General features: G+C 33.8%; 1 protein-coding gene across 1 annotated transcript; it reads right to left on the bottom strand.

The window, feature by feature from the left end:
- Window positions 1-10,558: 10,558 nt before the first annotated feature.
- On the bottom strand, window positions 10,559-11,096 carry LOC149252909 (protein TPR3-like). The gene is made up of 3 exons (XM_089456733.1): window positions 11,022-11,096; window positions 10,831-10,874; window positions 10,559-10,710 (listed from the first exon to the last, which is right to left on the bottom strand). Exons 1-3 carry the CDS (start codon window positions 11,051-11,053, stop codon window positions 10,622-10,624), a joined length of 165 nt encoding a protein of 54 aa, XP_089312859.1. The 5' UTR covers window positions 11,054-11,096; the 3' UTR covers window positions 10,559-10,621.
- Window positions 11,097-13,160: the final 2,064 nt, after the last annotated feature.

Below are 13,160 nucleotides of genomic sequence, written 5' to 3' on the forward strand. Positions count from 1 at the left end.
GTTGGGATTGAAAGTGGATTTCCTAACCTTTCCATTTCCTGTATAACCATGGTGATTGTGGGTTTATTTTCATTGTTGTGTTTTTTGTTGGTTCTCATGTTTCCTTAGCTTGGGTTGAGTTACTAGTCCTGGAAGCCTTGGTTGGAACAAATTCTCTAGAAACCCTGGAAGGCTAGGATTGAGACCAATCTGATGCTGGTTGTGTAATGTCCGACCATGAGGTGGAATAATTATTTGATGGGTTGAGGTAGATGGTCTCTGGAAGCCCTAGATGAGTTTTGATTGATGTGTTCTATGAGATCCCACATTCATGCTTGGAATATGGCATGGGGGTGAATGGCTAAAGAGATATTTGGCTCAACCATTTTATGGTCGAGTGGAATGTGAAAGTCCCATCCCAAGTTTGGATGTTGCATCATTAATGAAAGGTTATTTCTCCTTGTATTTGTATGAGTATTATACTGGATTACATGTGGTTTATATGGTTGTACTTTCAGGAGTATTTCTACTGCTATTATGTTGGTTATGTACGTGTTTTATGACAACATCTATGTATGCCTTTCACCATGTTTTTACTTGTAATTGAATGAACAATGTATCTATGGTCTAATGAATGGAATGGTAGTTAATGTGTTGAGGCATCAATGCTTCATGGCGAATCTCAGATAAGTATGAGACCACTATTCTTAGATCTGTTATTTACACTTGTAGTTTACATATTCGTGATATGTTTGACGAAATTTTTGTCATGGCTAATAGGGGTCTAGTCAAGGTCTTAAATAAGTATTTTCTTTAGTACTATCATTTCCATGTTATTTACTGTTCTTAAGAGATGGTTCAATTCTGGGTAGTGACTTGGGCTCTAGGCCCGAAAAAGTGGCTCAAATCCCATGGACACTGGCATAGCATTGACTAAATGAGTCTTTGGATGCTGACAAACAAGCCTGTGACACCGAATATGGGTTTTTGGACATTGTCATGCCTATAGCATGAGAGCGACTGAGGCTCAAGTTGTCCAAAAGCTCAGTGGGACCCAAGGGCAAGATGTCTAAAGTGTTGGATCGGTTCCTAGGGGTCCTAAAGATGATGTTGAATGTTTGTATGGTGTGTTTCCGTCGGTTCCACTTCCTTAATGTGACTTAGGAAGTCGAATCATATCATAGTGGGCTCTCATTGCATGTTTACCCCCGCTATCCGGTTGCTTGGTTAGATGTGGGAGGAGGGTGTTACATAAGCAGTGGGGTCACCTAGAGTTGGTTCAAGAAAATATAGAAGTGGTCAAAGTGGACAATAAGGAAATGATTGCACTAAAGAGCATTATCATAGAATCTGCGGCAAAGGTTGGAGTTATCATAAATTTCTTATATCATATGCGTAAAGGGGAGGCAGTCAAAGAAAATCTAAACATATCACAATTAGTAGCTATGGATAACTAAATGAAGAGGAAATAGAAGTCAATAACACTAGTAGGAAAGAAAGTAGAAGCACTCGCTAATGAAGTACAAAGTTTTAATGAATGATGTGAAGTGTTATATAAGAGAAATTTCCCACCATTCTTTGACAAGCATGGAGATTTGTATTCTAATGAATCCCTTATGAAAATCCTAAATGATATCAAGGAAGACCAGAAAGGCATGGGGGAAGAGGACCACCCATTATGGGGGAATGACATTGTAAATTTGTATGAAGTCTATTTTGACATTTTATTCATGTTGAAGAGTATATTCAAGGAGCAAGGTAAAGTGTACTTTGAACTAGTCACAAGTTTGGAAGGAACATTTTTTTATGCACAATCATGCAATATCCCCTTGGGAAAGGAATAGAAAGGAATGTTGGATTTGTATAAATTGGTCATTCAAAGAGGATATGCACCAGTGTCATAGGTGGCATTAGCATAGGAAGGTTCTAGTTCAAGACCTCCACCACAATAGTATGCATGACCTTAACCATCCACATGACCAACATTGTTGGCAACGAAAACAAGGTAAAGCCTAATTGAGTCAATTCCTGAGAAAGAGAGAGATGAATACCCAGTGTATAAGCAAGAGAGAGAAGGAAAATCCACTACAACCAAATCAAGTGGGACCCACCCTACAACTGGCATATTTTTTTGGAAACTTCTAGAGGAATTTTGCTAGAATATATTTGTCATTTTGTAAATATTCCTAATGGCTTTCATGATACCACTAGTGGTTTAAGGCTAGGGTCTTAGGGCTTGAGTGCTTATATATAGGCCTCATTTTGATGTAATTAATGGAGAAATTTTCTAGTGTAGGGGAAGCTCTATCAAATTTTCTCTAAAAATTGTTGGGAGTTATAAAGTTGTCTAAGAAAAAAATTCTAAAGTGACTTTTCAGATGTCAGTTCTTCTCATGCATGTAAATCTATGAAACCACCTTGTATTTTGGTATTTGGACCATATTAATACAATTTCAAGGATTTTTCATGGCAAATTTTGTTGTAAACCTAGTTTGTTATGAAGCTAAAATTTGATTGTTAATTAAAATAAATTCTAAATTTTTATAATTGTTTGCTCTAATCTTTGTAGAATTTATCAAAATTGTTGAAGAGTATCTAGCCCATTTTGACAATTTTTACATGGATTTTTCAAGAAATTGCAAAATTCAAAATATTATGTTTCCCTGTAGTTGAATTATTAATTGCTAAGGAATTCTTAATTTCACTTTTGAATTTGTTAAGGTGTGTTCTCTATTTTCCCCTTCTCCAAACCCTTTTCGTTTCTTTATTTTAACCTTAAATCTCACCAATGCTCCAACTAAAAACTAGTGGAAATATTGCTTAGAAAAATTGTTTTTTTAATGGTTGATAGATTTCTTTTACCTAGATTCTCACAAAAGAAAATAAAAAATTAAAAGACAGAAATTAAAAATGGTCTCGAATGAAATTTTCTCATTGTAATTTCTACCTTCTTAAAAATAAATTATGATGAATGTTAGAATGCATGCGATGCTATGATTTTAAATGTGCAATAAATGTTAGCTAATTATGAGTAATTTCACTACATCTCTACAGAGATAAAGATATATCAATAGACATCAAGAATTTGAATTAAATGGCTAAAAATAGTTCTTCATATTTCTTTATTTTCTTGTGACAACTTTTTGAGAAAAATAGAGTTCATACAACTTAAATCTAAAACAGACATAAAAACTATTAACATTATTTAAAATGAAATCCACAATCATTTAAGAAATGAGCATTAACCTTTAATTTAATTTGTTGCAACTTTTTCATCATCTTTTTTCTTATTATAGCTTGAAACCAAAAGAAACATACCCATAAACAATCAAACTTAAAGAACATTGTGATATCTTTAACAAAATTTCAATAAAATTAATTTGTACCTGTATAAATCCAACATTAATCTGATAGTGAAAATCGTGTGTTAAACATTATAGCCTATAGAGATCAAATATAATAGAAGCTCATTATACCAATAGTTTTATTTCCAATCTTTTAAGATTATCAATGGCCTAAATGGAGATGAGCCTCGCCCAGTCAAAAGAGGAATTAAAAACATTAAAGGAAATAGAAAATTAGAGAGGAAATTAATAAGAAAATAGCTTACATATGCCGTGATGGGAATTAAACCCATTCAGGTGAAAAAAAACAATAAGAAATACTCCAAGATTTTATGTCACTCAAGTATGTGTGAATTAAAATATATATATATGAATGAGTTACATTACATTTATATAAGAAAAAATAGTATTTTAAAATTAAAAATATATCTTATTTTATTTTTATATATAATATTTAAGAAATTCACCGAATTCACGCCATAATGATCTTCTATTTAGCTGAAAATGTCATCTGCCGAACAAACAACTCCGGTGAAAACTGTCCACGTTAGAATAATTAAACTTAGAATAAGTAGATTTTATATTTTTTTTGTTTTAATTTAATTATTGCATTGTATTTATTATTTTCAAATAGGGATGTTAGAATTTTAATTTAATCTCTACAAAATATTGTATAATATTTTTTATTAGTAGTTACAAATGAAAAAGTTGAAATTTATTTCAAAAGTAGTTATGCATTTTCTGCTCTTAAAATGAAATTAATTAATTAAAAAAATGTCATGAACAAGTTTGATATGAAATGAACTATATTTTTTTTAGCATGTTGTATTGATAAGCCATAATATTTGTCCATGTTATTGTAACAAAACCTATTTTAAAATTAAAAATCTCCATAATAAAATGGGGATAAATCTCTATAGTTAAGAATCTTGTTACATATTTCTTTAAATGTATAGATGTTTAATTTATACCTTAATTTTTTGATAATAGTATTAATAATAAAAAGAGAAGTGTAAATTATAGACAAAATATTTTTTTCACCTAAATCATACAATAAAATTTCAACAGAAATGTTATTTTCTGTTGCCTAAAATATGTTTTTGAATGCATAAATGGATTCAACACCCTGAAAAAAACCCTTGGAGCATTCCAAACGTATAGATTAAACAACTTAAACTCAAGTTTTTAAAAATCTCTTACTCATTTTGATTAAAATTAACCAGAAAAAATATATTGCTAAAGACCATTTCATCTATAAAAAAAAATATAGTGATAAAAGTTATTTCATCTATAAATTAAACTATACCATAATAAAATTACAATTTACCCATTTATTTAATCTTTATCATGAAATAAATCCTTAGAATCCTTAGGCTAGAAATATCATTCTCTAAACCATTGTAAGGACTATTTTTATCTATATTCTTTTTCTTATAGAAGTTAGAATTGGTAGGTCTTTTTATTATAAATGTCAGTAATTTCTATCCAACTATATTGGTTGTAAGAGTCGTTTTTTTAAATCCTAGCATGGGGAGAGATGTTCTTCTTAATGTAACACGCTATACCCCCAATGCCTCTACGGGAGGATCACTTATTCCAGGTAGACCATAATGTAAAGCCATCTATGTTAGGGACTTTAGATTCTTCGTACTCCCAAGTTTCAACGAGCAAAATAATATCAACATCATTCGAGATCCAACTTAGCTTGGGGCCTTTGTTCCATGGAAAGCCCCAACAGTTCGAAGAAAGAATCCGTAGCATGTTGAATTGCTATTTATTATTATCTTTTTGGTTTCTATCTCGAATAATGGCTTTTCTATTTCTGATTATTGCCCATTTTCCTTCCTTCCTAACTTCCTTTACCTTTTGACCCTCTTTTCTCAATTTTGCTTGATCTTCTGGAATCTCGTTCCTTTTAGACTTGAGGTTTTAACAAGTATGTCATACTTATGGTCAGTAGAGCTCACCTTTATTCGGATCAGCCTTCCTTTATTCTCAATTAATTTCCCCAACCTTGTTGCTTTTGTGAGACACGTTGTTTCAATTTGTAATCTGTTATATAATTCTGTCTGGAATATGGCTAAAGTATCATCGTCTACCTCCTCTTTCAAACTGAAGATTATAAGGTTCAAGGCCCTTTTGTTACGCTCATGGTCTAATTCTATCAATTTTTCATTTCATCTTTAATTGGTTTGATATCTAATTTACCTACCACACTATTTAGGGTGCGGCGGCTATTAACTTTTTCTTCTAGCTCTTTAATCATGTCTTTCATTTTAAGACTCTCTAAAGTATCAGCATCTACTTGCTGGAATGTTTGGTTCATATCTTAGTTTTGTTTTTCTATAACCTGCAACTTAGTCTCCATTGCCTCCATCTTATTTTCCAATAGTTCTATTTTATTTTCTATTTGTTTTTGGATCTTGTCTTCAAAAGATGTGAATTTTTTTTCCAGCATAGCTATTAACTCTCTTTGTAGTTTGACTTCTCTTTCTTCTCTACGTTTCTCTAAAGACTCTTTATATACTCATAGAGGCTCTAACTGTGCTAGGTCTACCTTTGGTAATTTTTGGTAATTGTAGTGAATTATTCATACTTGAAAATATATGATCAGGTATGTATTAAAAAAACAGGGAAAGTTATGCAGATATGCTGGTAGCTAGCTCTTGGAATAATCTTTTTAGCTAAGGGTTTGTCAAGAAGCTGGGAGCATTTATTTTGAAGAAGCAATATGTCCCATAAACTATATATTTAACCTCGTAAACATTAAAATAATTTCTTCTTATTATTAAAATTTATCAATTTATATATATATATATATATATATATATATATATATATATATATATATATATATATATATATATTATTAAAAAAATAAATATATATATATAATTTAAAAAATTGTTTTTTTTTTTAAATTCAACTAAGTTCAAAGGATTCTATTGAAACCTGAAACCTTATAGCAAACAAATTCACACGATAACAATCTTCTATTTAGCAAGAAACGTCTATTTCATCGACAAGACAAACAACTCCCTTGAAAACTACCCACCTCCAAATTATCTAACACCTTGCTAGCTCAACTAATTCAAAACAGAGTGGTCTAAAGAGTCCACAATTTTGTTTAGAAAATATGAAAAATTTTAGCAGGATTTTGGGTGTTTTAGGGTTTTTAATTTATTAAAAAAAAAAACTAAATATTAATAATAATATTTTTTGAAAAAAAATTATACTATATATTTTTTATTAGATTTCAATTAAAAAAATTGTTATTATAGTAAAATTGTAGCTATATTAGACAATGCTATTCAAAAAGACGCGAGGGGTTCAATATGCAAAGAAACTTGTCCTATAATGTGTTTTGTGATCAACATTTTAATTATTATTAATGTGTTATATTGGCCGAGGAATTGTCAGGACACTTAAAACTGGCTGGAATCAAGAAAAAAGAATAAAAAGTTCTTGTAGAGACAGTGTTTGAACATGTATTTGATAATAGAAATTGATTTAGCACTATCAAAAACTTTTAAGGCCCCTAAAATTATGAAGTTTGACATTTTTAACTTAGATTTACAAAAATCTCTCCTTGATTTTTTCAAAATATAACCGAAATTTCCATAACTTCCAAAACAAAAAACATAATTATGATATAAAAGAAGCTCAAATCACTATATCTTAATTAATAGGCAGCATTTTGTTACAATTCAGATAATTTATTAAATATTAATTTACATTATCTTTTCCCAATTTAAAACAAGGATGGCTGCGAAGCAGCTAGTCCCTGCACATAGTTCTATCTAGCCGCCTTTGAATTCGTATAGCAGCACTATATGCCGACAGTTTCCGAACTAGATCAGGAGATTCAGAGTTGATGTTTGAACGCAAATAAGCAGCTTGGCTTTCAACCAGGTTTTCTTCCCGGAAATCTCAAGCCTAACATTTCTTTAGGCTTCTTTAAGAAGTGCTAGCAAGAGCTAAGAGCAAAATGCAGCTTCTGTATACCAGAAGTTTTAAACAGGAAAGAAAAGACAATCTGAGGATAAAAAGGCATGTTTGCAAGGCAGAAGAAATGTATTCCTGCAAATAGGCTCGTTTCAATTTAATTTAAACTTGCTAACATTTGACAATTAGAAATCATAATAAGACAATTCATTACCCTGGACAGCTACAGGAAACTAATTTCACTATTTACAAGATTTCTCCCCAGTAAGAAACTCTTCATGCTATAGCAGGAGATATAGTGGAGTAAGTTACTCCCCGCAGATTTGAAGTAGTTCTCAGAAAGAGAGAGTAGACTAGTTCACCAGTTTCAGTAATACATAAATCACACAATTGCAATATATATAGTCACATGAACAAGTTTCAGTAATACATAAACACGATTCAAGATACACCAGTTTATGTTGCTAGCCCAAAATGACACAACTGCAATAGAAATAGTGACATGAGAATACAAGACAAGCACGAATGCTAACAATTAGGACATTAGTGCCGCAGTCGAGCAGAGACGATAGAAGCATAAAAAATGCGAGTTGCAGCACCATGGCGGACCCAAATACATATTTGAAGCATCCATCGTACACGTGTAATAGATAAGGAAGCGGGGAAATAAGACATGTGAAGAATACAAGACAAGCACGAATGCTAACAATTAGGACATTAGTGCCGCAGTCGAGCAAAGACGATAGAAGCATAAAAATGCGAGTTGCAGCACGATGGCGGACCCGAATGCATATTTGAAGCATCCGTCGTACACCTCTAACAGAGAAGGAAGCGGGGAAATAAGACAATGCGTAAGATGATGCAAAAGAGATGTTATTGTTTTTTTGGTTTCTTTTTTCTTTGTCTTTCGACTTTTACGATGTCAATAATCAGAAGAGTCATGAGAATAGGTGCTAAGAGAAACAATGCTGTGAGTTCAGTAAGTTGGCTTATGCTAATGGATTCCATGTTATGTGAAGCGGGGAGGTGTATGTGAATATCCAAGTGCAGAAGAGGCCAATTTATACAAAAGTTCAACGTGTTTGTAAGGTGGTTTTAAGTGTGAATGGAGCTAAAATACTTGAGGCTCGGATGGAGCAGGGCATAATTTAATGGTCGGCATAAAACGAAAAGCTTACGTTAAGTGAGCAATCAGTGCAATTAAGTGGTCGATATGACATGGAGAGCAAATGGCATATGGAATGATGTATGTGGCGGCAGAAGTAAATGCGAAATTAGGTGATGTATCTGACGTCGGGCAATCTTGGTAGTAGATTGGGTCCGACAGGAAATCTATGTCAATATCTAGGTGCAGAAATCTTGAAGATCAGATTGGAGGAGGCCAGTATTTAATGATGGGCATAAAACAAAGACCTTACGTTAAGTGAGCGATCGGTGCAATTAGGTGATCGATCTGACATGGGGAGCAAATGGCATATGGAATGATGGATGTGGCGGCAGTAGTAAATGCGAAATTAGGTGCCCCTTTGAGTCTGTGAAGACAAGAGCCAAGATTACAAAACGAAGGCAGAGTACATCAGCTGAACTTAGGGATACAAACTGCCAGAAACCTAGTCTTTATACTCATTAAGCAACAGGTTTCATGTCCTTGTTGCTTACTCTATACTGGAAGCACAAATCAATTTAACTGCATGTGCAAAAACAATGTGAAGCTGGAAAAGACACAATGCTTGTGCAACAGCTTTCGACATGTAACTTCTTACCAAACAAATTGTCATCTTGACTCCACACAACACGGTTGACAGATACACCCGGTTCCTTAACAAGTGCTGCCTGCAGTCCCAGTGCAAAAGATTAAACTGATTGCATCATACATACAGTGCAAGTTGAACAAAAAATCCAAACTAAAACTCTCATATGGACAGCACAAATTATGTTTATAGCTGTATCTTCCTAATAAAGACATGATATGAGTTCTATTCGCATTCAGTAAGATTGATATGGATAGATGAGCATGATACAGAAGCTTAACCCTACAGAAACCTAGTCTTTATCATACCTGTATAGCTCGTATGTTAAGTATGCGTATGCTATTACTCTGGGAAAGAAAAGTAAAATTATTGATCAAATACCTCCAAGTGCTGTCGTACATCTCCACCACCATTATAGGTGTAAGTATGCACTATGTGCTTTGAATAGGCAACCCCTGTTGACATCAAGGGATAATAAAAGTAACACAAATCAATTTAACTGCATGTGCAAAAACAATGTGAAACTGGAAAAGACACAATGCTTGTGCAACAACTTTCAACATGTAACTTCTTACCAAACAAATTGCCAAGTGAACAAAAAATCCAAACTAAAACTCTCATATGGACAATACAAATTATGTTTATAGCTGTATCTTCCCAATAAATACATGATATGGGTTCTATTCGCATTCAGTAAGCTTGATACGGATAGATGAGCATGATACAGAAGCTTAACCCTACAGAAACCTAGTCTTTATCATACATGTATAGCTCGTATGTTAAGTATGCATATGCTATTATTCTGGGAAAGAAAAGTAAAATTATTGATCAAATACCTCCAAGTGCTGTCGTACATCTCCACCACCATTATAGGTGTAAGTATGCACTATGTGCTTTGAATAGGCAACCCCTGTTGACATCAAGGGATAATAAAAGTAACACAAATCAATTTAACTGCATGTGCAAAAACAATGTAAAGCTGGAAAAGACACAATGCTTGTGCAACAGCTTTCAACATGTAACTTCTTATCAAACAAATTGCCATCTAGACTCCACACAACACGGTTGTCATACCTGTAGAGATTTGTGTATTCAATGGGTTTAGTTCAATATGCTTATACCTAGTATACTCATTAAGCAACAGGTTTCATGTCCTTGTTGCTTACTCTATACTGGAAGCTATTACTCTGGGAAAGAAAAGTAAAATTATTGATCAAATACCTCCAAGTGCTGTCGTACATGTCCACCACCATTATAGGTGTAAGTATGCACTATGTGCTTTGAATAGGCAACCCCTGTTGACATCAAGGGATAATAAAAGTAACACAAATCAATTTAACTGCATGTGCAAAAACAATGTGAAGCTGGAAAAGACACAATGCTTGTGCAACAGCTTTCAACATGTAACTTCTTACCAAACAAATTGCCATCTGGACTCCAGAAAACACGGTCATACCTGTATAGTTCGCATTCAGTAAGCTTGATATGGATAGATGAGCATGATACAGAAGCTTAACCCTACAGAAACCTAGTCTTTATCATACCTGTATAGCTCGTATGTTAAGTATGCGTATGCTATTACTCTGGGAAAGAAAAGTAAAATTATTGATCAAATACCTCCAAGTGCTGTCGTACATCTCCACCACCATTATAGGTGTAAGTATGCACTATGTGCTTTGAATAGGCAACCCCTGTTGACATCAAGGGATAATAAAAGTAACACAAATCAATTTAACTGAATGTGCAAAAACAATGTAAAGTTGGAAAAGACACAATGCTTGTGCAACAGCTTTCAACATGTAACTTCTTACCAAACAAATTTCCATCTGGACTCCACACAACACGGTTGTCATACCTGTAGAGATTGGTGTATTCAATGGGTTTAGTTCAATATGCTTATACCTAGTATACTCATTAAGCAACAGGTTTCATGTCCTTGTTGCTTACTCTATACTGGAAGCTATTACTCTGGGAAAGAAAAGTCAAATTATTGATCAAATACCTCCAAGTGTTGTCGTACATCTCCACCACCATTATAGGTGTAAGTATGCACTATGTGCTTTGAATAGGCAACCCCTGTTGACATCAAGGGATAATAAAAGTAACACAAATCAACTTAACTGCATGTGCAAAAACAATGTGAAGCTGGAAAAGACATAATGCTTGTGCAACAGCTTTCAACATGTAACTTCTTACCAAACAAATTGCCATCTGGACTCCAGACAACACGGTTGACAGATACACCCGGTTGCTTTCGCATTCAGTAAGCTTGATACGGATAGATAAGCATGATACAGAAGCTTAACCCTACTACAGCTAGCCACATGTCACTATGAATGCCATTGATTAACTTATACAACATACAGGATAAGGTCACAGTAATGTAAATGAATATGATAGCTTAACCAAGTGACTTGATTCACGTAATTAGATATCGTTACATGAGAAGAGATGATACAGGAGCTATATCCATTGATTTAATTAGACAATAATCGTGACAAGATAGGATAGCACTGGTTATAAGCTCATATTGGACATTCATTACTTATGATGCATTATGATTATGGATTCCTTATAGGTGATAGGTAGAAACAGGCAGCAAGCAGCACATACCTTAATGACACAGAGCTATATAGCTATGAACAGCGAGGTATAACAAGAGATTTTCTAGCTTACCTCACCTCCGTGGGCTATGGCTGGTTCAAGATACTAGTATGTTTCAACCAAACTCATTGCTCATATAAAACACGTATTCTCCATATAGAGATGATATCATGACATAACAGCTACTATTCCACCTTAAACGTAGCTGGCAGAAAAACCTGTGAACCTTTCTGGCAATATCAAAAGCACTACCCGAATCAGTTCATTTGCCATGGATGGTGTAATATGCACTGCCCTTTGTGAAAATAGAGGGAGCGGAAAATTATGATTAAACCTCGGGGTACATAATATTTTTACTAAATCATAAAAAGGGGATTTCACTTCACGCAATGGTTCAGTCATACGAGAATGATATCTGCTTTATATCAAAATTAGTAAGTATAAAGACAGCGATCCAAAATATGGAATCTTCAAGAGGATTACTATCACCTTGAAATATAGATGTAAGTAGTTTTTGAAATTTCGAAAACTTTCTGAAAATCTTTGATCCCTTAAAAACATTATGTGCTTCATAGAGTGCAGGCGTTATCAGCATGTTAACCCTCCGGTGATACTTTGTAAAAGCCCTCACAGGGTGATACTTTGTAAAAGCCCTCACAGGTTCCGGCTTCTGTAGCTGACGTGAGGCAGAATATGATTAAAATCTGCCCTGAAGTTAACTCTGAACAAGCTTACACTCTTGAATTTTGGTTAATCTATACATACATTGTTCTGTCAAGCTCAGGTTTTGAAGATTGGATTGTATGAATTGCTGTACATTGAATTGGACTATTCATTTTTCTCACTACAGTGTTACAATTATTGACACAGTGTACCAGAAAATACATAGAGCAAAGGAACTACAACAATATGTGAGCTGTTTGTATCAAGAAGACAAGAATTAATTGGCCAATGCTTTCATGGCATACCTTTATGTTCAGTACTGCTGCCCATGATAGGCATTAACCAGTGTTTGGATTGGGTCAAAACTGTGTAATGAGCGGGTTGATCAACAGACCCGCTTGACCAACATAGTCCCTCTCATGTGTGTTGAGCAGATGTAATAAATAGGCGTTGAATACGAATAAGAGAGGGGTGTTACCATTAGTATTTGATACTGTACTTCAATGATTGAACTAAAGGATACATAAGAGGTATATGACAGAAAATGCAGCTGGTATTAAGTACCCAACCTTGAACCTTAAGCTCAAAACTCTTTGCTAATCTAATTGAAATTCATAGCCTTCATTCAGCCCTCTCCAAAGTATTTGATAGAAAGCAGTCAGCATAGTCATTCAGATCAAACAGTAGTAAAAAAAATGTTTCAAGTGGATATTAAGTCAATTCAACTGATACAAGAGTTCAAAATATTAGTAGCCCGCTTCATTTTCATTGAGTTGCCAATAGTTACAACAACATTTTCCAGTTGCAGGATCAGATCAATCTCTATTTTTACCTAGCTTTACATGCTATTTCTCAAGGGCGGAATGACCTTTTG

The sequence above is a fragment of the Pinus tabuliformis genome, chromosome 7 (genome assembly GCF_031772625.1).
Source record: "Pinus tabuliformis cultivar Carrire ecotype Pingquan chromosome 7, CPIR1, whole genome shotgun sequence".
NCBI classification, from domain to species: Eukaryota; Viridiplantae; Streptophyta; class Pinopsida; order Pinales; family Pinaceae; genus Pinus; species Pinus tabuliformis.